The 27,857-nt window shown below is 35.9% G+C and overlaps 1 protein-coding gene across 2 annotated transcripts in view; it reads left to right on the forward strand.

Annotated features, from left to right (window-relative positions):
• Positions 1-27,857, forward strand: part of PRIM2 (primase, DNA, polypeptide 2 (58kDa)) — a 410,194-nt gene that overhangs the window by 287,141 nt on the left and 95,196 nt on the right. For both annotated transcript variants that reach the window (XM_011945621.1, XM_011945620.1), the window contains exons 9-10: positions 649-721; positions 5,636-5,821. In XM_011945621.1, the coding sequence (XP_011801011.1) occupies positions 649-721; positions 5,636-5,821 (259 nt within the window). The remainder of the gene's footprint in view (positions 1-648; positions 722-5,635; positions 5,822-27,857) is intronic.

Raw genomic sequence — 27,857 nt, forward strand, 5'->3', positions numbered from 1 at the left:
CATCAAATGATATATAAAAACGCTCTCTCGGGGGGTTGTGAGATCTAATTAGAGGCTATCAAAGACTCTTTGTACATTGTAAAGTGCTATTCAGATATTATTTATTTTAATAAACAGTAATTACTTTATGTCAGGCTCTTTAACAAAAATTCTTAAAATTCAGACTTCCTATCAATACTGCAAAGCCGGCATTATTATCACCATTAGTCAGTAAGGAACCTGGCATACAGAGAGTAACTAAGTAACTTACTCACCTACTACTTTTAAGTGATGGTTCCCAGTTTAAGTTCCAGCTGCTTTTTTGCTGTGTTGTTGTGCTGTTAATAAAGTATAAATTGTAGAGGTTTGAACTTTAACAACAACTTGGATTACCCTTCTGAAAAATGGAAGTGGTGCTCTAGACTAGGAGTCAGGAGGTTTAGACTGTTACTATATTTTTGTATTATTTTGGGGTAAGTTACTTAAATTAATTTCATTAAATACATTTAAAACACTTGGCTATGTTTCTGCTAAGGTTTATATGTAAAATGTTTTCTTATTCTTATTTTTATCATTTTCAGAATTTAAAAATTTCCTTCGAAGGGATCAAAAGTATTTTATGAATCTGTTTTAATATTTGTTTGTTTGTTTGTTTTTCTGTTTTTAAAGTCATTCCTACACTGGCCAAGATTACAGTACCCAGGGAAATGTTGGGAAGATTTCTTTAGATCAGATTGATTTGGTAAGTAACACATTCTTTTAAACTTAGAACTTTATCAATGGAGGGAACATATACTTTCTTAAATCAAAGACTTTTGGGTGAGGAGATAGAATGTTTTTTCAATGCTTGCTGAGTAATTTTAAAGAAAATCCCATGTCCTACACATATGATTTTTTAAAAATCATAGGAAAATCATTTAATCAGAAAATTATCTGTACTTTTGTAAAAGCAGAATTTAATCAATTATTCCAAACAGAAATTCTTTTAAATAACTAAATGGAATTTGTGTTTACATTTAAATACTGTATACATTTAATGAAGGGAAATGGAAAACACTAAGTGTATTAGTTTGTTAGGGCTGTCATGACAGCAGAAATTTATTTTCTGACAGTCTAGAGGCTTGAAATCCAAGATCAAAGTGGTAGTAGGTTTGATTTCTTCCAGGGCCTTTCTTGTCTCACAGATGACTACCTTCTCTTTGTGTTCTCCTGTGGTTTTCCCACTGCTTGCGTACATCCCTGGTGTCTCTTCTTTTTGTAAGGACACTGAGTACGTGAGACCTGGGCCCAAGCCCCATGGCCTCCTTTAACCTTAATGATTTCTTTAAAGGCCCCATTTCTAAATATAGTCACATTTGGAGCTACTAGAGGTCAGGACTTTGATATATGAATTTCAGGGGGAGAGGGCAATTCATCATCTAGTGTAGGCTACGAAATTAATAGATAGCTTATTTTAACATCCTTTCACTTTGTGGTTCCATAGAGTAGTGTACTTTGCCATACTTGTAGAATTTCTCTTTAATACATAACAGAATTTGCGCTCCATACGCAAAAGGGAAAATAAGCCAGCTATAAATAATCTTGGGTTAGACAACTACCAAATTATTCACAATAAATTAAAAATACACCAGGATTTTAATGCTTGGAAGCAAGAACTGTAATAAGACTAGTAGAGAGAGACCATGAGTTTGGATCAGAATGAATAGATCATCTTCCATTTGAAAAATTATAAAAAAGTACTTGTAGTTAATATGTCTAGAAATAGCAATAGGGTTGCCTACTTTACACAGTTGATTTGTTGATTTGAAATTTATTCTCAAAGATGTCCCATCTTTTAATTTTTTTTATTAAACACTTATCTCTAACAGTCCCCCTTCTCACTTCCACTCATGTGATTTGTGTTTATATAATGTGAGTGGTTGGAAGTTAATTCTGTTCCTAGTTCTAGCTAGATGTTTCCCCATTCACAAGCATATGTGAATTTGGTTGGATACTGTTGGAGTTCATAGAAATATTAATTCATTTAATGAATATATATTGAGCCCATCAGTTATGTACCAGCCATTGTGCTGTGGATACAGAAGTGAGGAAAACAGAAAATGTCCCTGTCTTCATGGACCTTACATGAGGGAGAGAGACAACATAATAAATAATAAATAAGCAATGTAATGTTAAGTGCTATGATGATGATCCTGTCATGGGTCTGTGCCTGAGACCCTGTGGTAAGTAATACAGATGTATCTTTTTCTGGACTGCCTCCTAACTCTGTATCTATATTGTTTGATCTTCACAACAGCATGTCATTTGCATATCCCTTGATATTTGCAACTCTTCTCCAAATGTTTTCTTTAGTTTTTTCTTCTAACAAATCTGGCTTTCTCAATGCTTTCCCCTGTGGCCCTCTTCAATTAGAGACAACTTTCCCCCCGAGTTCGTAGATAGGTGTGCGGCGAGTGTCTTGGTCCATATTTCTCCGCCTTCCATTGTTACAGCTCCAGCTCCTTTAAAGCCCTTGTGATCTTATTATATCATCTGATACCTCCTCTGTTGCATCTCCACCTCCTCCCTCCACACCTGTATTCACTGATGATTTGAACACCTAACTAATGGTCTTGTGTACTGGTGCTTTTCTTGTTATTGTTCTTGGCCTCTACAAGATCCAAGTTGATAATTTATCCTCTATCCTGGACTTATGATTCTTTTGTTTGCTCATTTTCCATAATCATTTTTATATCTGTATATAGCTGGACACTATCTTTTAAATTTTTATTATTTGGACTACTGCCCACACCTCTTAAGTATCCCTCCTGCTTCCATTCTTAGTCTCATATGGTCTTTTCACTGCATAACAGCCAGAGTTCTCTTTGTTTATTGAATCATGCCAGTCTTCTGGTCAGAGCCCTCTAGTGGGTTTTCATCATATGTAGACTAACATCCAAACTCATGTTATGGCCTCTGAAGCCATATGTGCTCATCATTTCTATTTTGTCTTCTGCTCCATTCTGGCTCACTCACTTGCTCTGGTCACATGAATCTTATGCTGTCTTTTAGCATACCATGTTTATTCCTTCTCAGGATCTTCATTTCACTAGAATCCAACTTACCTTGTCTTACTTGAAATGCCATCTCCTCAAAAAGGCTTCCCTGGCCACCCAAATTGAAGTACCTCTCCCCTAATCACACTTGATTTCATTTCTCTATTTCATTTCCAGTGCTTTGGCATCAGATGTTATCTTTTTAATGTCTGTATTCATTGTCCATCTCCTTCTAATAAAATGTAAGCTCTTTGAGGACAGGGTTTTTGACTTCTTTGTTCACTACTGGTCCCCCAGGGCTGTACACATAGTGAGTGTTAAATAAATATTTGTTGATTGAATGAATAAAAAGTGGTCAAGGAATGTGCCAAAAGAAATAGAAATTGAGTTGGGTCTTGAATGATAACTTGGCTTTGGCTACGTGGCATGTAGGGTGCACCAGGTAGGGCTAGCAGAGTGAGAAAAATGAGAAGCTACAGAGCATGACTGCATGGTCATGGGATAGTGAATAACCCAGTGGACTGGAGCCGAAGACTCGTTTTGGTGTAGTAATAGTACACTGGGCTTTCCCGGGCTCCCTGTCACAGTGCCTCTGTGGTGCTCAAGTTTTGCCCTTGTTGGAGCCTTCATTTTATCATTTATTTCATGTGTTTAATTTACCTAATAGTGAATATAATCATCGTTGTGTGTTTTTCCTTAACTGAATTGAAGGGGAAAATTATGTCCTAGCTTATTTTCCAGAACACTTAATAAATAATTGTTCTGTTATGTAAAATTGAAAAATAGTTATTGGCCAGGCACAATGGGTCATGCCACCTGTAATTCTAGCACTTTAAGAGGCTGAGGTGGGAGGATCACCTGAAGTCAGGAGTTCGAGACCAGCCTGGCCAACATGGCGAAGCCCTGTCTCTACTACAGATAACCAAAATTAGCTGGGCGTGTTGGCAGGCACCTGTAATTGCTACTACTCAGGAGGCTGAAGCAGGAGAATTGTGTGAACTTGGGAGGCAGAGTTTGTAGTGAGCTGAGGTGGCACTGCTGTACTCCAGCCTGGGCAACAGAGTGAGATTCCATCTCAAAAAAAAAGAAAAGTAGTTATCAGATATTGAGGAAACCTTGAATGTTCATACTAAGGATGTTGAATATTGATTGTGTAGATTAGAGCAATATTTAGAAAAAAATCAGATATTAATATGAAGGAACAAAAATGGTCACATGAAAATGAGCTGAAAGGCTTTCTAGTTAGTTCTCCCAAGGAAAGATATAGGTCTGAATGAACTAGACTGGGGATGGAAAAATTCAGAAGTTGTTACTGTAAAAGAATGAAGAGAAACTGGATGGTCACTAGAGGGAGCAGCAAAGTCAAGCAAAGTGTGACCTGCTCTTATAGATGAAGTGAACTTGCTAAGGCATATGTGAGGGAGTGAGAATTTAAGTCTTGGGAGGATATTTAAAGAAGTCGTAGAGAATGCAGTTGAAACCATAAGTGAAAAATTAAAGTGGGCAACAATATTTCATTTTTGACACTAAGGGAAAGACCTACACTTTGTTCCTTTTAACTTGATTTCTTTAACGCATTTATTTGAATTTTCCTTATGAGAACAATTTCTCTTGTTTTTGTGTTCTGCTTTGTGTTTGAGTTATCTTAAAAGTTCATCTGCTATTCAGCAATTGTGCTTTTATCTCAGGGAAATGAAATCTTATGTTCACATAAAAACCTCTTCAAGAATGCTCATAATAGCTTCATTTGAAATAGCCCAAACTGGAAACAACTCAAGTGTTCTTCAGTGAGTGAATAGTTAAATAAATTGTGATACATACCATGGAAAACTACTTAGTGATAAAGAAATTAGTTTATGTACAACTTAGATGAATCTTGAGGGAATTCTGCTGAGTAAAAAATGACAATCTCAAAACAATACGTATTATATGATTCTATTATATAATACTCTTGAAATGACAAAATTATAGAGATGGAGAACAGATCAGTGGTTGCCAAAGATTAGGGAGCTGAGGGAGGGGAGCAGGGTGCAAAAGATAGATGGGGATGGTTATAAAATCATGAGAGATCCTTGTGGTGACAGAACTGTTCTGCATCTTGACTGTGGTGGTGGATGTATCAACTTATGTGTGACAAAGTTGTATAGAATTTAATACAGAAGTAAGTGCATGAGTACAACTGACGAAACCTGAATAAGACTAGTGGATTGTATCAATGTCAGTATCCTGTTTGTGATAATCTACTGTAGTTGTACATGATTTTCTCTTTGGGGGAATTTGGATATATGCTATCTCTTTGTGTTATTTTTTGTAACTGTGTGGGGGTCTATAGTTAACTTCAAAGAAAAAGTTTAATTTAAAAAAGGTAAAATAAAATTTAATAGTATGTTATTTAACCCAAAGTATCTAAAATATTATATTAACTTGTAACCAATTTAAAAATGTTAATAAGAAACATCTGATATAGATAAGAGTCATCTGTAACCACAGCAATAAAGAAGCATTTTCTTATGGGGTTTGTTTTTTATTCCAATTAAATTGAATTAGCAACCATAACAAATACTACAGGGGACCTGATAAGTCTTCCACATAACTTAAAACTCTTCTGTTTTTTCTTGTAGCTTTCTATCAAATCCTTCCCACCTTGCATGCGTCAGTTACATAAAGCCTTGCGGGAAAATCACCATCTTCGTCATGGAGGCCGAATGCAGTATGGCCTATTTCTGAAAGGCATTGGTTTAACTTTGGAACAGGCATTGCAGTTCTGGAAGCAAGAATTTATCAAAGGAAAGATGGATCCAGACAAGGTAATTTTGAAAAAAAAAAAAAATCAGAGTGGTACCTGATATTTTAATTTGGTCTGAAAATCAAACAGTCTATTTTTTTTTTTAAGTATGCTCCCTGCAATGTAGTTGAAAATTCTAAAAGGATAAATGTGTTGACAATTCAGTTTAGATAAAAAGAGACTTGCATATTAATCTAATACAAAAGATTGGGAAAGGAATGTTTTCCTTTGTAGGTATACTGCCAGTAGTAATTATAAGACTGAAATTGCTTTCAGAGTTATATTTCTGTAAGAATGTATATGTATCTACACATACACATACACATACATATGCACATAATGTTTTGAGCACCGGGAGATATCATGAACAAATAAAGTGAAAACAATTTAAAATATTTGCTATTATGTTATGCAGAATCTTTTATACACTTTTTTTTTTGGAGACAAGGTCTTCCTCTGTTGCCCAGGGTGGGCTGGAGTACAATGGTGCAATCATGGCTCACTGCAGTCTCAATCTTTGGGCTCAAGTAATCCTCCCACTTCATCCTTTCGAGTAGCTAGGGCCACAGGTGCACACCATTATGCCTGGCTAATTTTTTTTTTTTTTTTTAACTTTTTGTAGAGATGGAGTCTAACTCTGTTGCCCAGGTTGGTCTCAAACTCTTGGGCTCAAGCCATTTTCCTGCCATGGCGTGCTTGGGATTACAGCCGTGAGCCTGAGTCATCATACCCAGCCTATAGAACATTTTTAGATAGACAATAATCATTATAAACCTGAAAAACTTTTTAAAAAACCTATCCACAGTGCTTATATTCTGAATCCTACTCCTTATTTCTCTTTAATAGTGCCAGCTAATAACATTTTATTTGGAAATATGATTTCTTGCCCCCTCTATGCCATGCCACTGTGGTATGAAGAACATTTTTTACTATTTATTTCTTGATTTGCTGCCTCCTACGAGTAAATTATAGAAGAAAGATTATTTACGAGGTACATTTTATAGTACTTTATTATGTTTTATGTTAGTTTGCAAGCGTTGCCATAATAAAATACCACAGACTGGTTGGCTTAAAAAACAGAAGTTTATTTCCTCACACTTCTGGAGGCTGGAGTCCAAGATCAAAGCATTGGGAGGTTTGGTTTCTTCTGAGGCCTGTCTTCTTGGCTTACAGGTGGCCTTCCTCTTGCTTTGTGCTCACATGGCCTTTTCTCTGTGCATGTGCATCCCTGGTGTTTCTTCCTTTTCTTATAAATACACTAGTTTTACTGGATTAGGGCCCCACTCATCTGATCTCATTTAACCTTAATTATCCCTTTAGAGGCCCTATCTCCAGTTACAGTTGGATTTGGAGTTAGGGGTTCAACAAATGACTTTTAAGAGATCACAATTCAGTTCATGTCTCTAGCTATATAGTTTATTAAAAAGCTCGGATTTTACAAAATAACGTTATAAAAAGCTCTTATAGTTTTTTCAGATTTGTTTTAAAAACTGTCTTCATTGACCATTATCCATATAATCTTAATGAAGTCATTTAATAGGATTTTCTTTGAACACTTTTGGATAATGTTTTCTAGACCTCTATTATATTTCTTTTTAAGGTAATTTATTCTAATTATAGAAAATATGAAAAATACAGAAAAATTCACCTGTTATCCTCCAATTTGAAATAATTACTCTCAACATTGTAGCCTTTTACTCTAGTCTGGACAACTAAACACCACTGGTTTTCACCATTCTAAAAATTGTCATTATATTATGATTATTTTTTCATACTTTTGACCAATCTTTGAAAATATCTTAATTCATTACCTAGTATTATATCCTTTGAAAGTGATGTAATTTGACTCTGTTATATATGTTACTAATATAAATAACAGAGTCAAATAGCTAATATCCTGGGGACATAGATAATTGATTATAGGTTTGATTATATTCTTTGTGTGTGTGTGTGTGTGTATGTGTGTGTATATATATATATATGTACACATTCATCAGGAAATAAAATTATCTGATAAGAAACTACATACAGCTGGGCGGGTTGGCTCACGCCTATAATCCTAGCACTTTGGGAGGCCAAGGTGGGTGGGTCACCTGAGGTCAGGAGTTCAAGACCAGCATGGCCAACATGGTGAAACACCATCTCTACTAAAAATACAAAAATTAACTGGGCATGATGATGGATGCCTGTAATCCCAGCTACTCAGGAGGCTGAGGCAGGAGAATCACTTGAACCTGGGAGGCAGAGGTTGCAGTGAGCTGAGATCGTGCCACTGCACTTCAGCCTGGGTGACAGAATGAGACTCCATCTCAAAAAAAAGGAAAATACACACAATTTTAAAGTTTTAATGCATGCTGTGAAATGACTGTTCAGAAAGGTTTTAAATTAGAGTCTCTTCAAGCAATGTGAGAATTTTGCTCTGCCATTGACATCATTATGTATATTATTAATTGAAAACAGTTTCTGATCTTTTTATTAGGAATTTGATGTCTTAAGTAGGTAGATGTATTAGGGTTCTCCAGAGAAACAGAACTGTGTGCGTGTTTGTCTCTCTGTAACTTACAGACACACTCTCTCTCTCTGTCACACACACACACACACATATACAGTGCGAGAGATAGCGAGATGGGGGTTATGGAAGTTGACAAGTCTCAAGATCCGCAGTTGGCAAGTTGGAGACCCAGGAGAGCCAATGTTGTAGTTGTAGTCTGAATCCAAAAGCCTGAAAACTAGAATGATAGTGTACAGTTTATCCTCGAAATACACAGGTTTGAACTGCATGGGTCCACTTATATGTGAATTTTTTTCAATAAGTATATTGGAAAATTTTTTGGCGATACGCAGCAATTTGAAAAAACTTGCAGATGAACCACATAGCCTAGAAATATCAAAAAAGTAAGAAAAAATTAAATATAAAGGAATGTATAAAATACATGCTAGTCATATTTACTAACATGAGATATGCAGGAATCTATTGCAAAACGTTAAAATTTATCAAAACACATGCACACAAACGTACAAACTATACTTGGTGCTATTCCCAGTAGAGAGAAATGTAAACAAATGTAAAGATGCAGTATTATAACCTACATAAAATTAACTGTAGCACATTCTGTACTACTATAGTAATTTAATAGCCCTACCCTGTTGCTATTGTGGTGAGCCTATAAGTGTTGCAAGTATCCGCTTAAAACACTCTGCAGTGCTAATCATCTCAGTGTGAGCAGTTTGTACAGTAAATTGCATACTGCAGTAAAGTGATCTCTCACAGTTCTTTGGTATTTTTCATCATGATCAGTGAAATATCGTAAACCTTGAATAACATCATGGGGCTCATAGGAAGTGTCACTAGTAATGCTGGAAATGCTCCCCAAAACCAGAGAAAAGTCATATTACAAGAAAAAGTTGATTTGCTTGGTATGTAATACAGATTGAGGTCTCCAGCTAAGGTTGACTGCCATTTCAGACAGATGGTTCATCTTGTAAATAGATAATGTAAACTTATGGTTTACTGTAAATGTATTTTCTTATGACTTTCTTATTTTTTTTTTTTTTTTGAGACAGAGTCTGGCGCTCTGTCGCCTAGGCTGGAGTGCAGTGGCCGGATCTCAGCTCACTGCAAGATCCGCCTCCCGGGTTTAGGCCATTCTCCTGCCTCAGCCTCCCGAGTAGCTGGGACTAGAGGCGCCCGCCACCTCGCCCGGCTAGTTTTTGTATTTTTAGTAGAGACGGGGTTTCACCGTGTTAGCCAGGATGGTCTCGATCTCCTGACCTTGTGATCCGCCCGTCTCGGCCTCCCAAAGTGCTGGGATTACAGGCTTGAGCCACCGTGCCTGGCCGACTTTCTTTTTCTTTTTGTATTTTTAGTTGAGATGGGATTTCACCGTTTTGGCCAGGATGGTCTTGACTCCTGACCTCAGGTGATCTGCCTGCCTCGGCCTCCCAAAGTGCTGGGATTACAGGTGTGAGCCACTGTGCCTGGCCTATTACGACTTTCTTAATGTTTTTTCCTCTAGCTTATTTTATTGTGAGGTTACAGTGTATAACATATATAATATTCAAAATATGTGTCAATCGACTGTTTATGTTATCGGTAAGGCTTATGGTCAACAGTAGGCTTTTAGTTGTTAAGTGTTTGGGGAATAAAAAGCTGTACATGGATTTTTAACTGTATGGAGTGAGGGGTGGAGGTTGTTGCTTATAATCCCTGCGTTATTCAAGGGTCAGCTTTAGTTCCAGCTCAAATGCCAACATCCTAGAGACCCAGAAAGAGTCAGTGTTTCAGTTTAAAAAATGAGGTTCCAGTTTAAGGAAGTCAGACAGAAGGAAATTCCCTCTTACTCACAGGAGGTCAGGCTTTTTGTTCTGTTTAGGCTTTCAACTGATTGGATGAGATTCACATCCACATTAGGTAGGGCAGTCTACTTTACTCACTACCAATTCAAATGTTAATCATATCCAGAAACACCCACTCAGACACACCCACTATAATGTTTGACCAAATGTCTGGGCATCTCATGGCCCATTCAAGAGCTGGGTTGTTTGTTTTTTTTTTGAGACAGAGTCTCGCTCTGTCATCCTGGCTGGAGTACAGTGGCGCAATCTCAGCTCACTGCAACCTCTGCCTCCCAGGGTTCAAGCGATTCTCCTGCCTCAGCCTCCCAAGTAGCTAGGATTACAGGTGTGCACCACCATGCCCAGCTAATTTTTGTATTTTTAGTAGAGATGGGGTTTCGCCATGTTGCTCAGGCTGGTCTCAAACTCCTGATCTCAGGTGATCCACCCGCCTTGGCCTCCCAAAGTGCTGGGATTACAAGCGTGAGCTACCACCACCATGCCCAGCTGGCGAGCTGGGCTGTTCTGAAGTGAAAAGAGGGAAGCTGAGCTAGCATTTTAGCTTGGTTTGTGCTGTAAACTGAGAGTGGAAAAAGGAAAGTAGAGAGGGAAAACCAGCTGCACCAGTCTATATGGACACTTACCCTGAGTACTTGGTCTTTGGCTTAGACACCTGTTCATTGGCCTGCCTTCTTTTATGTACATCTGGAATAGCCTGTGTAGCAATATCATCAGTAGTCTTTTTTTTTAACTTGTATGTTTAAATTTTTTTATTATGGAATTTTTATTTTACAATGCAAACTTTTTTCAAAAATTCTTATAAGATAATTTTTTAGTTTTCTAGATAATATATAGTAGTCTATATTTTTATTAGCTTATTGATTACAGCAAATATTTTGACTAAAGGATTATAAGACACATTTCTTACTTTCTATGACTATTTAGTGTTCTGTTGTTACACAGTCTGTATTTATAAATGTTCATGTTTTTCTCAACTGTGTCTTTTACATATTTTTTTCAACGACATGTAATAAACTAAGGCATACTAAATTACGCTAATCTCTAATTGAACAATTGTATCATTTGTTAAGTGATACATACAATTAAAAATATTATTAAGAGGTATAAAAATTGTTGACTTAAAATACTACTTAGAGGTTATTTTTTAGGATGATTATAGAGGATGTTAAACATTTTTTATACTGCTAATTAAAGGACTTGGGTGTTGAACCCGGCTCGAATGATTTGAAATAATAACTTATGTTGGACAGCTTATGTCCTAACTGTGTAAGAAAAATGATGTGGTAACAGTCAATTTCAACTGGAATTTTTCTGTACTATTGTTTCCCAAGTGATCATAATGTCTGGTATCTTTCTCTTAATATTTGTGTCCTCATTGTGACTTATTTGAGATACGTTGCTATGTGAGTCTGATCAAGTATTTTGGGTATTTAGCCAGTACTTTTGAGTCAGCAGAGACTGGTATAATACCTCCAGCAATTTTGAGCTCTAACTCTGCTACCACAACTACCTTTCCTAGATATACTGCCTAGAACCAAATATTTCTTTACCCTAACTTCTAACACAGCTCTGTTCTTGAATTGACTGCCTTTTCGGTATCTGTCTCTTCCTCCCATCTTCACTTGCTTGTGCTTGTTGCAGGCATTTTTTGAACACTTTGCTTTTAAAACTAATGCTATACTTAATATTGGAGGGGAATGTGTTGTCTGTATTCTAAAATAATTTACACCTGTATGTATTAGTGCTTGTAACTATCATCCAAAATATAAATATTAAGGTATTGTGTCTCTAGATACCTTTTATTAAGGTTAAGCAGTTTTTGTGTTTTAATGCACATAATTTCTGTTATAAACATTTTTGAGTAGTAATAATGGATTGTGGAAGCAGCTTAAGGTTCTGATGCTCACTGTTATTTTTTCATTAGGAATTTGATGTTGTAAGAGTTAAGGAGGAAAGAAACATGAAAAGCAGCTCAACAGTCAAAGACAGGCTTATTTTGGAGAATAAACCTGAGAGGGGCTTCTGGCCGATTTTGGTCAGGAATGCTCTTTCTTACAGACTGAGAGTATCTATTGGTGAGAGAGCTTGGCGTGTTTCTGTGTAGGGGAGAAGTTTATGGCAGGGTTGGAATGTCTCTGGTCGGAGGGGAGATTATCTTGGGGCTGACATCTCTCCAGCTGGAGGGGAGGTTATGTCAGGGCTGGCATGTCTCTGGTCAGGCAGGGGTTTGGAGTGTTTCTGGTCTCAGATGTTATTTGTGGTTTATGGTCAGGCTGACTTTAGCCATTAGGCTGATTCCCTTTGGATTTAGGCAGTTTTTGATCAACGTAAATTTTAAAATGATGGTGCTTGTCCAAGATGGCAATGCCTGCTCTGTCAGATGTATCAAGTCAGTCCTATATATGTAAAAATTAGCCATCTGTCTATAAAATGCTTATTCAGAGTTGTTAGTTTGGATTGTTTTTCTTTCCTTTTAAAACTATTTTCGACTAGCATATATATTCCAATAAACGGTACTGGTTATTTGCTACCAGATTATGTTCTTGTAATTTTGGGTGCTAATGACTACCTTATATTTATTGCTTATTTATTCATTTATTATCTGTATCCTACAATTGGAATGTAAACTATATAAAAGCAGGTATCTTGTCTTTCTTGTTGACTGCTGCATGTTCAGGCACCTAGAACAGTGCCTGACTCATAGCGGCCACTCAATAAATGTTTGCTGAATAAACTAATACATGGAAATTTCCATATTATTTACATAGAAATAAATTTTCATGCATGTTCATAGATATTATTTACTTATATTTTGCTGAATACATGGTAAATTCTACCAAATCTGTAAAGTTTGGCTTTCGATATGAGAAAAAATAATCTTTATCTGTTTTGGTTCTTTTTAGATAGAGCTGTTTCTAACAAGTGATAGAATTTAAGTCATTTTAGTTGCTTTTTTATTTCTAAGAGCAGTAGATCTCAGCATCAGCATCGTTTGGGAATTTGTTAGAAATATAGATTCTTAGAATCAAATTTGTTATCCATGTATTTTTCTAAATCAATATGGATACTATATTTAATATAGTATCATATTATTCTTATAAAAAGTATAGAGAAATATACTTGTGTGTCTATGTATATACATAGGTACATACATATGTACATATTCTATCTACTTGGCATAGGTCATTCAGCTGATTTTTAATGTGTTTTTATCATGAATCTGTACCATTCTGAAGATACTGCAATAAAAGAAACAGCCCTTATTTATGAAGACTTTACAAGACCTTATTTTAGTTATTATTATTATTATTTTTGAGAGGGAGTCTCACTCTTGTTGCCCAGACTGGAGTGCAATGGCGTGATACCAGCTCACCCACAACCTCCACTTCCTGGGTTCAAGCGATTCTCCTGCCTCAGCCTCCCAAGTAGCTGGGATTACAGGCATGTGCCATCACACCCGGCTAATTTTTTTTGTATTTTTATCAGAGGCGGGGTTTCTTCATTTTGATCAGGCTGGTCTCGAACTCCCCACCTCAGGTGATCCACCCACCTTGGCCTCCCAAAGTGCTGGGATTACATGCATGAGCCACCACGCCTGGCCCCTCCAAGACTTTATTTATGAGAATCTTCCAAGAGATTTATTTGGAAAAACCAGGTAAATACAAATGTACAGACATAGAGAGAAGGGAATTTCATGTTAAAGGAACAACATTTTAAAGGACCTTAAAGTGTAGCCCATCCTATAGGTGGTAGGAACCTGAACTGTACCAGTGTAATTGTAATAAGAGGGGAGTCTGGAGACGTAGATTTTTTTAACCTAATTACTAAAGATAGATTGAATTAGTAGGCCAGTAGTAACTAGTCTTGTTGGGTAGGTAGCTGCCAACCAGGATCCTTTCAGCCAGGATAGGGTCAACTGATAACTGGAATTTAGTCAAATATGTGTAGTTTCATAACTTTGAATCTTTACTAAAATAATATAATGAATGTGGGATGTTATGAAGGTTTACTGAAAAATGGAAAATAGTATGAGTAAAGTTTCCACTTGGTTCAAATTAATTTGGCCTAACTATGGATTTCTGATTATATAGGCCAACATTGATTTTTAAGAAACTATTTTACTTTATAATTTTAATCTACTTGGTAATAATTTAATTGAGAAAGATAGAAGGAATTGGAAAACAGTTCCAAAACATGATGGTAAAAAGGAAAGTATTGTTGAGGTGATGTAAGAAAGTTATTAGGGTGGATCATGTTAGAGACCAATCTTGATTAAGATTTGGAGAAAGTGAATGACATGGATTAGTTGAGAAAGAACTAAGAGCAAGAATACACAGTGAACAAGGAATGAAGGGAAAGTGGGCAAAACATTGTTAACTCTTCCATTATTTTATTTTTAAAATTATTTTAATAAAATAATTTTATATTAATAATTCTTCCATGTATTACTCATTCACTTAGGCTTTTTTATTACCCGTTTTTGGGATTGTTGTGGTTTTGACTGTTGTGATTTAAAATTCTCCATTTCTAGACTTTTTGTATTTTATCTTCTCAGTATATTTGAATACTGTTTTATTTAGATGCATATTATACTTGAGGATAGAGATTTTAGTATTAAAACATCAACCATTTCCAAGAGAACATTCCACTGTTGCATGATCTTATAGCAAACCAATTGCTTTTCACAGTATACCTTACTCCAAAAATATTGGTCTCATAATGTAGAGTTTTTATTATTAGATTTAATTGTTGAATATGAATATTGATATATTTAAAATGTTAAAATAAAGCTGTTTGAGTTAACCCTTGTCAGTGAAGGATAGGGACATTTGAAAATTGAGCTTAGGTTGCTCAATCAGATTTTTTGGATTTGTGAATGATTCACAAGAAGTATTTAAAGTTTTGAATGTCTTATTCCTTAAATAATTTCCCGTATTTCTGAAATAAATGTACCTATGCTTTATACAAATAAAATTTAATTAGAGTAAAATTTTTTGTGTTTTTCTTAGTTGTAATTATAAGTTACATGCCTGTCTACCTGAAAAAAGCATCACCCTGGGTGCAAGAGATGTAAAATCAAACCTTTATTTAATTTACTTTTTATTTTTAAAATTTCAGCTTTTATTTTAGATATAGAGGGTACATGTGCAGGTTTGTTACCTGAATATATTTTGTGCTGCGACGTTTGGGGTATGGATCTAATCACCCAGGTAGTGAGCATAGTACCCAATAGGTAGTTTTTCAGTCCATCCTCCCTCCCACTTCTAGTAGTCCTCCATGTCTGCTGATCCTATCTCTGTGTCTGTGTGTGCTCAATGTTTAGCTCCCACTTGTAAGTGAGAGCATGCACAAACCTCTATTTAAAGTATGAATACCACAAAAATATTATTTTACTTGGCACTTGGATATTAAATCACTTCGGCAACTAGCTTTGTTAAGTATTACATTGAACTGGATAATTCTTCTAATAAATTCAAAGCATGTGTCCTGTCAATCAGATTGCTTATAGTGTTGTTGTTCTGAATTGCTTTAAGGTGGTTTTATTGGATATTAAGTACAACATTGATAATGTACATTTTCTATAGCTGTGGTTTCTGTCCTTGATGACAGCATGCTTAAGGTCTATTATATGTTGTTATAATTGGGTCAAGGAACATTTAGCACTGTTTAAAAAGCTTATCTTTTCTTCCAGAATCTAGCTTGCATCATGACTTAGAGCAAACGTGTGTTGTTAAAAATTGACTACTGAAGGATTAAGTATTTGGCTGGTGGTGTGTAAGTATATGAAACATATTTATTGTGAGGATTTTTTACTTCAGGGACCAGTAGATCTCAGCATCAGCATCCTTTGGGAATTTGTTAGAAATGTGGAGTCTCAGAATCAAGTTCTGGGGTCAGGGCCCACACTTTGTGGTTTAACAAATCATCCAGATGAAACTGATGCACATTAAAGAATCAGAACCACTGTTTTAACTACAACCCTGTCATAGTCCATTTTCTAGTGCTTATCACAGAGTATCTGAAACTGGGTAATTTATAAAGAAGAGAAATGTATTTCTTCTAGTTATGGCTGAGAAGTCCCGGGTCATGGGGCTGCATCTGTTGAGAGTCTCCTTACTTGTGGGGACTCTCTGAGGAGTGCCAAAGTGGCACAGGGCGTCACATGGCAAAGGGGCTGAGGGTGCTAGTGTGTTATCTCAAGTCTCTCTTCCTCTTCTTGTAAAGCCACCAGTTTCCCTCCTATGATAACTCTTTAATCCACTCATCCATGAATGGATCAGTCCGCAGTAGGCAGAGCTCCCCTGATCCAGTCACCTCTTGAAGGCCCCACCTCTCACTACTGCCACATCGGGGATTACATTTTAATGTGAATTTTGGAGGGGACAAATATTCAGACCGTAGCAACCTTATGGAAATCTAAACTGGTTATTGCCTTGTTCAAAGTATAGGCATTTATTAGTAAGTTCTTCAGCTCTTGTTTGTTCTTCTGTCTGCTTCTGTTTGCGATTTGAGCATAATGTGTTGTCCTTTGTCAATAACCCACACACATATTTGAACACCTGCTACATACCAGGTACCAGTAAATACGAAATGAATTTGTATAGCAGAGTTTTTCAGCTGGTGTACTGCTAGTGAATTTCTAATATACTCCAATATTGATCCCATGAATTCTTGGGGAAGCTAGGTTGGGCCTGGGGTATTAAAATGAATTGCCTTCAACTGTGAGCAGCTTCTTTCATTTTGCCCTAGAATGCTTTACATATATCATTGTATGTGTTCAATGACGTTAAAAAGGTTGGAAAGAACTGATAGAGAGGATAGGCTTGCAGATGACTGAGTTCAGATTTGGTTCCATTATATACAAGTTGTTATATACAAGGTGTGTGACCTTAGGCAAGTTACCTGACATGTGTCCTCATCTATAGAATGTGGACAATAATTATATACATATGTATATATGTCTCTAGCTGACTGTTACCTGTCTATACTTCACTGATGTAGGGAAGCTTCAGTAAGGGCTTAATACAGATTCTGATGTATAGTAAGTGCCAACTGTTCTTACTCTAGGTTTTCATAGGAAAGAGTGGTTAGGTTGGTATGGTATAATCAGTAAAGTTTCCACAAGTATAATACAATTTGTGCTGGCTTATTAAGGGTTTCGTATAACCTAGAATGGAGAAGAAGATTAAGGGCAAAGAAGGGAAATAGGGACTGAATTTCAGCAAAGATAGTTTGTCTTAAGAAATGTTCAAGGGATGTGGTATAATGGAATGGATTTGAGGTTGTTCTTGGGAGCTCTTGGGTTTCACAGTAAAGGGAGAGAAATTGACAGGAGAGATTAAGTTGTCTGGTTTCCAGCCTTGTTTTAACAAGTGTAATTGTATCTTTATCTACTTTTACGTGTTGGAGTTCTGTGTAAGATTTCACTTAAAAGGAGGATTTTGCTATTTTAAAATATTTAAAAATATTGTTCTGGTTTATTTGTAGTATGGAATTTAGGAAGGTAGTATGGGATGAATAGAGAGGAGAAAGATATTAGTGCCAGAATATGATTGCTGTAAATGAACTTTGTCTTATAGTCAGGAGAAACTCATTAGTGAATTTTAAACCAGGAGAGTATTATATCTTCACAAGATTAATGTGGAAAAATGTGAAGAACTGAAATGGGGAGAGACTAGGAATGAGATAGTTAACCAAGTTAGGTCTTGTGATAGGGATAAGAACAAAGGGGTAAGTGTGGATTCAGTAAATATTGTGAGGACAGTGTATAGGACAGCATGAAGAATTAAATTTAACTCAGGTGGTCAACCTAAGTTATTTAGAAAGTTTGGAAGCCTGATTAACACAGGTAATAGGCAGGGAGCTAAATTGTCTGGGATCAGGGTGGAGGTGAAATGGATTATGTATTTGGTTCCTCTTTGTTTCCAACTTGGAGGAATACCCACAGTTTGGAACAGAGATGGAGGAACCTCGAGTAAAAACAGAATTATCAGAAAAATTGGAGTAGAAGAGAGAGAAAACAACAGTTTGGTTCTAGGCACTAAGAAAGAGGAGAATTTCAAAAGTAAGAGGTAGTTGGTACTTTCAGAAGTGAAAAAGGCATGGATATTGTTTTTAAGAAGTCGTTTTTAAGAAAAAATCAGAGCAGGAACCAGATTTCCTGGTCTTAGCATACAAGGAAATGGAGGAGATGGGAATAGAGTATGTTTCTAAAGTTTAAGAAGTCAGGAAGGAAAGAAATAGAGCATACTAAGTATAGAGGGTGACTGTGCCAAGCAAAGTTTTCAAACTGGGGTGGGCAGGAGCAGTAAAACCTGTGGAAATGGAGGATGTGCTGAGAATAGTTGAGGAAACAAGGCCTGAGGAGATGGAAAGAGAATTTAAAACATTTATTTATTATGTGATTATTATAATATGAACCTCCGTTTCCTATATGATGTTCCCTGAGTGTAGAATTTGTTTCCTTCTTATCATGATATACCCAGCAATTGAGATGGTACTGATAGATTGTATATACTCAATAAAATTTGTTGAATGACTGAAAGAATTGCATTAGGAGTTTAATGAGCATTGCTGTTTATCTCACACCTGATGGATATATGAAAAATTATGAATTGGTAAAGGAGTGTTTAAAAGTAGAAAGAAGAGCTGTGGAAGCTCACATCCACTGCTCATCTTTCTAATAAATTAGGCAGGGGAATTGCTTACCAGAAGGATTTGGTGTATTTAGGGCTTAAAGAAAGTTGAAGAGTATAGAATAACACCTTTCATAAGTGTGCTAAGGGATTAACTAATAAAAAAAAGAAGATTGCTAAACTACAGAATGGTTACAGTTTGAGTTCCTAGCATATGCTAGGCACTATAATTAATATTCTACATATACAATTTTATGGAATCCTTAAAACAATCTTAGGAGATAAGTATTATTTATGTCAAGTTGACTAATGAGAAAACAGTACTAGCCTATAAATTTGTAACTGGCTAAGTCAGCACTATTATGTTGCTTTCTCTAGCAGTGTCTTACGGCCTTAGAGCAGAAGCAAAGATGGCATAAGGTGAAGTTCATTCAGGTTTAGGAGCAAAGCAGGCATGCTGCTTTAAATTCTTTTTATGTTTTTTATTTAATTTAATCTAACAACACCACCATGAGGTAAATATTGTCTTCCTTCGATGGAGAGTTTAATGCATTTTTCCTAGGCAGCAAAGGTGGTACATGATCAAACCTGGGTTAGACCCAGGTCTATTTTATTCCAAACCCTGAACTTCCCCCAGTACTCTGAGAAGGAAGACTAGACTTAGTGTTTAGGTTGACACTGATATGATAACTATGTAAACTTAAGAGAACACAATTAACAATAGAGATTTTTCAGTTCTTGAGGATAATAATGTCTGCTAAAATGTTGCAAAGAATTAAGTATGTTTGTGAAATACTATGTAATCTATCATGTACTAAAGAAATATTTAATAATTTTAAAATGTTGATAAAGGGATTATTCTATATCATTCATGTGTTTTCTCAATATATTTGTAAACCTATTAACTTCTAGACACCATATTAGTTTTCTAATTGCCTATGTTTTCATTTTTCTTTCAAAGAAAAGTTTGTTTTGTTTGAAGGTTCGTGTTAGTGAGATCCTAGGAAAGTAATTTGAATGTAATTAAAAAATAGTTTCTTGTGGCCAGGCATAGTGGCTCATGCCTGTAATCTCAGCACTTTGTGAGGCCGAGGCAGGTGGATGACCTGAGGTTGGGAGTTTGAGACCAGCCTGACCAACATAGAAAAACCCTGTCTCTACTAAAAAGACAAAATTAACCAGGTGTGATGGTGCATGCCTGTAATGCCAGCTACTCCGGAGGCTGAGGTAGGATAATTACTTGAACCCGGGAGGCGGACGTTGCGGTGAGCTGAGATCTCGCCATTGCACTCCAGTCTGGGCAACAGGAGCGAAACTCTGTGTCTCCCTCACTCCCCCAAAAACCAAAATGTTTCTTTGCAAAAATAGTCTAATCTTTGTCATTATTATTTTGGGGCAGCAGTTTTAAAGGTACCCTTAACAGCTACCAAAGTCATTTAAAACATATTTTGTTATATTCTCTCTTCTAAATATTTTGGTGTATAATAAAGATATGTGTATGTTAAGGGTTTAATCTTCTCTTGATGCTTTCCATAGCTTGTGGAATACTAATTCTAGATTATACAGTATAAGAATTAATATTTAAACATTCACTTGAACAGGTTGGACCTGCTTTCATGAATTGTCAAGAGACTAGCTAGTCAAATTTTAAATTAAATTATGTATTTTGGGTTACGTCTATCATTAGAATAAAACAGGTGTTATTATCCCTCTCCTAGCACTATTCTGGCAAAAATTAGCTTTAGTAAATTTAATTGCTCTTGATGTTGTACTCCAAATACTTTTTAATTCTTAAATTATGGAAATAAGATGAAAAATAGAAGACTTCAACTCTGTCATTCATTTATAAATGTCATTTTGCCAGTGATGCCTTATGGATTATGCTGATATATTAAAATGAGATTAAAAAATAAAATGACATTTTATTCAACATTTTAAAAGGTGGGTCAAATTTTTGTTGCTAATATATGTGGTACTCTTAGGAGAATATGACAATAGAATATGTATCTTCTTAAGATGCCAGTTTAAGATATCAAGAGTATGTTTTAATTGGCCATATTTCTGGACAAATTGGGTATGTATAAGTTCCAAAATGGGTCAGACTTCTGATACTGAAGGATTTTTCTTTGGAAGATTTATTAATATTAGGAATCTCAGGGGCTTGAAGTGTGGGAAAGGTATATTCTTGGCTTTCTTTAACTACCTGTTGTGTGTTTGTCACCCATTGTTTACCTGTAAATCTTTTTTGAATTTATTATTTTTTTACTTAAAAAATTACTTTGAGCCATCTTTCCAATTTGTTTACTTCTATATAAAGTAGGATTTTATTTTATTTAAAAAATAACCAAACAGTTATTTGGCACCTGCCTGTGTGCATTACTCTTTATAGTAAGAGAATATGTCAGTTTAAACTGTTGTGGGGACCCAGAGAATGGTTGTGCTTTAATAGTGCAATTGTTGTTGTATGCAGCTCAGTCAGAAAAGCAGGAATCCTAATCAGGAAGGGGCTAGAGGGATGTTTACTCAAGGGGAAATCTAGATGGTTACTGTTCTGTATTGATAAGAATGTCAGCGGTTAAGTGAAGCCAGCCTTTTAATTGAGAATAAGTTCAGAGAAGGAGACACAAAAACTCAGATTTAAACAATTTGAGTGGTAAGGGTGATATTGATTAGGCACCCTAAGAAGTAGATTACTTTTCGACTTTGATCCCAGAATAAGCTTGTCATTTTCTTTTGTACTATCTCAGACATAAACTTTCTTTTCCTAGGGGACTGTTTAAAGAGTTGTATTTTGTTCATCCATTCAACAAATACTGAGTATCTACTATGTCCCAGGCAGTCTTCTAGCTACTAGAGGTATAGCAGCAGTGAACAATATAGAAAAAAAATATCAAAACTCTGGGGCTTACATTCTGGTTAAGGAGAGACAGTAAATAAGTAAGTAAATTAGTGATATATTTCTTGATGATTACTGCTATGAAGAAATTTTTTCATGAGGAAGATAGGAAATGCTGTTTAGTGCCTGGGTGTAGTTTTAAATAGGGTGGTCATGGAAGGCTTTAACAAAAACATGATGTTTTGCCACAACTTGAGTTTGACATAAGAACTCTAGGCTTGGCATTGTTCATGTCATATCTTAGTGGGATATGAATAGCAGGTCTGAGTGTTCACCATTTTACAATGAAGAAACTTGAAGTAAAGAAAACTGTCCAAGTATACTCAGAATTAACAGACACGGGATCTTAGAACCTTTTGATATGATTTCAGTCTGTGGATGTTTGAGCTGCAGTGCAGCCAGATTTAACTGAAAAGTCAGTGGGCTCAGGGAAGGCCAGCAGGAGGCAGTGGAGCACCAGCACAAGCTGAGGCCAACTCCCATTGGTGAAGCTTGGGCAAATGTAGCTCAAGTAGGTGAGAAGCCCTGGCTTGGTGGCCTGGGCTTACACGAGGCTTACACTAAGCTCATTGTGTCTCTGCTCTCAGTGAGGAAGGTGGTTTCAGACTCTTTGTCATTTAAAACAAGGTGCCATGCTCTGTCTGTGACTCTAGGACTGATTACGGCAGATTTCCTTGCTCTCAAGTCTTTTATCCCTGTTGCCTACCTACTAGGATTGAGTAAAGCAACACTGTCTTAAACATGCCTAGGCTTAAGGATCTTGTGATTTAGTCAAGTTCTTAGAGAGGGGAAAAGGATTTTCTACTAAGATCTCAAAAGGATTCCTATCTTTTTATCCCCACTGGAAAGATACTCCAGAGGGAAATGAATGATGTCTACAATAAGGTGTATGAGTCTTGGGCACAATTAATCTTTTTACCTACTATATGCTTTAGTTTGTCTCCACATCTTTGGGACCTCGAGGCCTTTTATTTCAACCTCTTGTTTCCTTTTCCTTTGCATTGGTTGAGACGTTTTCTTAGCTCTCCAATTGCATTCCTGTATGCCATCCTTACCCTCTGAATTTTCAAATAAGCCTCAAAAAAACAAATATTTCTACAGTTTCTCTCCACCTATCTTTTCTGCCCCTTCCTTCGGCAGTTTTTAGTCAGACATTTTTTTGTATGAAGAAACCCCTTGTTTTCCGTAGTCTTTCAGAACAAACACTGTGATGAACATTCATCTCAGGTTTTCTCCATTGTAATATTTTAAAATGTCAAATAAATTGTATTTTATTCTATTAAATTTATTTAGACAGTGTAGTCGAAAACAAAACATTTGTCAGAATGAGTAAATATGAAACAGTATCACTGTCACTAGCTTAAGTAGTGGTTAAGTGATATTGTTCAGTAAATCCATATGTAAGGATAAAGTCAGAACGGTAAAACCTTGACATTTCACAGGAAGTGTGTCGATTAAAGGGATTTTTATTTGTTTAAATATAGTCACTTTGTAATTTAGTTACAATAATACTGTTAAACCAATTTGAAGATGAGGTGTGCTTTCTACATTAATGTTTTTGGATTGTAATTTGATGTCTCTTTACCAAGAAAGGAAAAATACACATATATAGATTAATTCTCTTGGATATGAGTTTTATCACAATAATGCTTTTATTTCTACCTTTAGTTTTAAAAATAACTAAAGGCAACTTAAAATTGCCTCTTGAAAATCTATATTTAGAAAAACATGAATCCAGGACATAGTCATTTTAATTAGTATATTTGAATATAATATTCACTAATGAGAATGATCTCAAGGTAATTCAAGAAGAGATCATGAAGTCTTTTTGTTTTTCTAGGAAATTTCCAATTTTTTCTGTCTTTAAATGTCTCTTTTTTTTTGCCAACATTGCGTGCACTTTCGTTGCCCTTCTTGCTTCCTGGTATGCTTGCTGTAACTCACTGTGAAAACCTTGAGGCTCCATTACTTGTTTTGAGGTTTGGTATTCTCCTCTTTAGTAATACTGCGACTGCAGAAACACTGCAGTGTGGTCTTTAGAGTTTCAAGGGTGTCATAGCACTTAAGTTTACTTTTCGTCCTCCTTTTTTGCTTCTTAATTCATTGCAAAGCTTTGCCTTGGCCACATGTGAGTTCAAGTAGTAAGTTTCCACAGTTTCCAAATTCTTACTGTAAGGAACCAGAGATAAGATGATTTCCAAAATCATCCCTATCCCATGTATGGGCCTTCTAGGAATAGTACTATAAAAATCTGTCTTTATTAATAGGCCCTTTCTGACAAATCAACACTTAAACATTATTTTAACAGAATTTAATGATGATTATTATCTGCTACAGTTTTATGTATTTTAATCATTAACTTATTGATTGTGCCTTGCGGCCTCTTACATAAAGGATACAATTTGAATGATGCCATGGTAAAGCCATTTAATCTCTGTTTACAACTATATTATGTTTCATTACAAACAGTAGTGACTCCTTTCTATGGATAACATGGCACATATTTTTCACATGTAAATGTTGTTTTAAAAGCTATATTTTGTTAGCCTTAGATTTTCACATTCAAGATCATTCCTAAAGCTTTATGTGATTTTTTAAAAGATAATTTTAATCTACCTATAGTATGTATAAATTTATTACCTAGAGAAAAGGAAGAAATTATACTGTCTGATAAGGGAGAGATTCTGAATAATCAAAGGGCAACTAGTTGGAATTAATTTTAGTACACTAGGGATGAACCAGATTTAGTTTAAACCTCTGTTGGTAAGAGCTGTAGAATTCTTTCTGTTTATCACAGAAAGCCCAGCCCTGTGTTAATCCTTTCCTGAGTACCCTAGCCAGCAGTGACTTCCCCCCAGTACCTCTTTCAATCTCAACTAAATTTTAAGTGTCTAAATAGCAGGGATTCTCTCTTAAAGTTTTTATATTCTCCCTACCCATCTCTTGCTTAGGAAAGAATGCTCTGCACCTAGTCTTTTCTTAATATGTATTCATTGGCTGAAAATGGACCTAAGTATGTTAAGCCATTAGTTTTCTCTTTGAAAAATTGCAGGTTATGCTACTTCATGGTTTTTTCCTTCATATTTAAATCTTGCTGTTGTCATAAAGACAGACTTTTCATTTAAAAAGTATAATTGCTAAGGAATGTGTTTTCATTCTTTCAGGGAACCCTTCCAGCCAGATCATTTGCTTTTCTGACTGTTGATTTTAGCTTGGCTTGTCCTTAGAGAAACAGACTGTGAGTCACAGTGAATTTCTTGTATTATTTTCTCTTTACAAAGATAAACCAAAGTTCTAAAAGAGCACATTTTCTGCATTATTTGTAGGGAAAAATGTGTAGCAAAAGGGGATATAATATTTTGTTGATAGAGACAAATGGACTAAAAAATAATGTTATTTTTCTTAGAAACATTTAATATTTTAAGTGACTTTTAGAAAAGATGACTGATTTAAAGTAAACTTGCTATCCTTTGGCATGGTTGAGCCATTTAATGTAATTTGTTAGAGTGGGGAATGCTAACCTTTATTAAGTCCTGCAGTATGTCTGGCACTTTGTGTAAATATTCTGTTTATTTATTTATTTACGAGACAGAGTCTCACTGTGTCACCCAGGCTGGAGTGCAGTGGCATGATCTTGACTCACTGCAACCTCCGCCTCCCAGGTACAAGTGATTCTCCTGCTTCAGCCTCCCGAGTACCTGGGACTATAGGTGTGCACCATCACGTCCGGCTAGTTTTTGTATTTTTAGTAGAGACGGAGTTTTACTATGTTGACCAGGCTTGTCTGGAACTCCTGACCTCAAGTAATCTGCCCACCTTGGCCTCCCAAAGTGCTGGGATTATAGGCGTGAGCCACCGTGCCTCGCCTACTTTGTATAAATATTATTTAAGCTTTAGAAATTCAACATATAAAAATAGATATAATTACCTGGATTTTGCAAAGCAACACCCTGAAGATCAGCGAGTTTACTGCTAGGTAGAAGCTCCAGGATTCACATGATTTTTCTGTCCATTGGATGGACCATACCGCAAACACTAGATAAGCTTTATGACATTGTCTTCTTCCTTTAGAAAGATGAAAAAAAAAAAAAAATTGAAAGGAACAGAGAAAATAGACATTGCTGAACACCTAGCTAAATTAATTATTCTACTTGAGCCCTAACTTTAGCTAAGGGGGACAGAAAAAGCCCATGATCCTCATTTTTGGAAAGAAGTATAATTTTCTTGGACAAGAAGAGCTTTTATTTTCATATTTATTAAACTCTCTCTGTATACCAATGTTTTAAGGACTGTCAGTAATCAGGAACACAATGCCACCATTCACAATTGACATAATAAGAATACCATACTTAGGAATACAGCTAACAAGAGACGTAAATGAACTCTACAATGAGAATTACAAAATACTGCTCAAAGAAATCAGAGATGACACAAACAAATGGAAAAACATCCCATACTCATAGATAGGAAAAATCAATATCATTAAAATGGCCATTCTGCCCAAAGTAATTTATAGATTCAATGCTATTCCTATCCAGCTACCAGTGACATTCTTCACAGAACTAGAAAGACTATTTTAAAATTTGTATGGAACCAAAAAAGCCTGAGTAGCCAAGGCAATCCTAAGCAAAAAGCGCAAAGCTGGAGGCATCATGTTATCTGACTTCAAACTATACTACAGGGCTATAGTAACCAAAACAAGATGGTACTAGTACAAAAACAGACACAGAGATCAATGGAACAGAATAGAAAGCCCAGAAATAAGGCCACACAACTACAACCATCTGATCTTCAAAAAGGTCAATAAAAGCAATGGAGAAAGGACTGCCTTTTCAACAAATAGTGCTGGGATAACTGGCTAGCTATGCAGAAGATTGAAACTGGACCCTTTCCTTACATCATATAAAAAAATCAACTCAAGATAGATTAAAGTCTTAAATGCAAAACCCAAAACGCTACAAACCCTGGAAGACAACCTAGGCAGTACCATCCTAGACATTAGAAATGGACAAAAATTTCATGACAAAGTTACCAGAAGCAATTGCAACAAAAGCAAATATTGGCAAATGGGATCTCATTAAACTTAAGAGCTTCTGCACAGCTAAAGAAACTATCAACAGAGTAAACAGATGACCTACCAAATGGGAGAAAATATTTGCCAACTGTACGTCTGACAAAGGTCTAATATCCAGCATCTATAAGGAACTTAAACAAATTTAAAAGAAAAAAATGCCTATTAAAAAGTAGGCTAAGGACATGAACAGATGCTTTTCTAAAGAAGACATACGTGTGGCCAACAAGCATAGGAAAAAAAGCTTAATATCACTGGTCATTAGAGAAATGCAAATCAAAAATGAGATACCATCTCATACCAGTCAGAATGGCCATTATTAAAAAATAAAAAAATAATAGATGCTGGTGAAGTTGTGGAGAAAAGGGGACACTTATACACTGTTGGTGGGAGTATAAATTAGTTCAACCATTGTGAAATCTGTGTGGCAATTCTTCAGAGAGCTAAAGACAGAACTACCATTCGACCCAGCAATACTATTACCGAGTATATACCTAGAGGAATATAAATCATTCTACCATAAAGACATATGCATGCGAATGTTCATTGCAGCACTATTCACAATAGCAAAGGCATGGAATTACCCTAAGTGCCCGTCAGTGACAGATTGGGTAAAGACAATGTGTTACATATTCACCATGGAATACTATTCAGCCATAAAAAAGAATAAGATCATGTCTTTTGCAGGAACATAGATGGAACTGGAGGCCATTATCCTTAGCAAAGTAATGCAGGAACAGAAAACCAAATGTGGCATGTTCTCATTTATAAGTGGGAGTTAAATGATGAGAACTGATGAACATAGAGAAGGGAACAACAGAAACTGGAGCTTCCTTGAGGGTGGAGGGTGGGAGGAAGGAGAGGAGTAGAAAAAATTAATTATTGGGTACTAAGCTTAGTAAGTGGGTGATGAAATATCTGTACACCAAACCTCCATCATGAGAGTTTACCTATATAACAAACCTGCACATATACCCTCAAACTTAAAAGTTAAAAAAAAAAAAAGATATGACTCTTGACCTCAAGGAACATAGTCTACACTAGAATGTTATAACTTATGTTTTAATAAAACTATTTATTGCCTTGTAATTAATCTCTT

The sequence above is a fragment of the Colobus angolensis genome, unplaced genomic scaffold, assembly GCF_000951035.1.
Source record: "Colobus angolensis palliatus isolate OR3802 unplaced genomic scaffold, Cang.pa_1.0 Scaffold241, whole genome shotgun sequence".
Lineage (NCBI taxonomy): Eukaryota > Metazoa > Chordata > Mammalia > Primates > Cercopithecidae > Colobus > Colobus angolensis.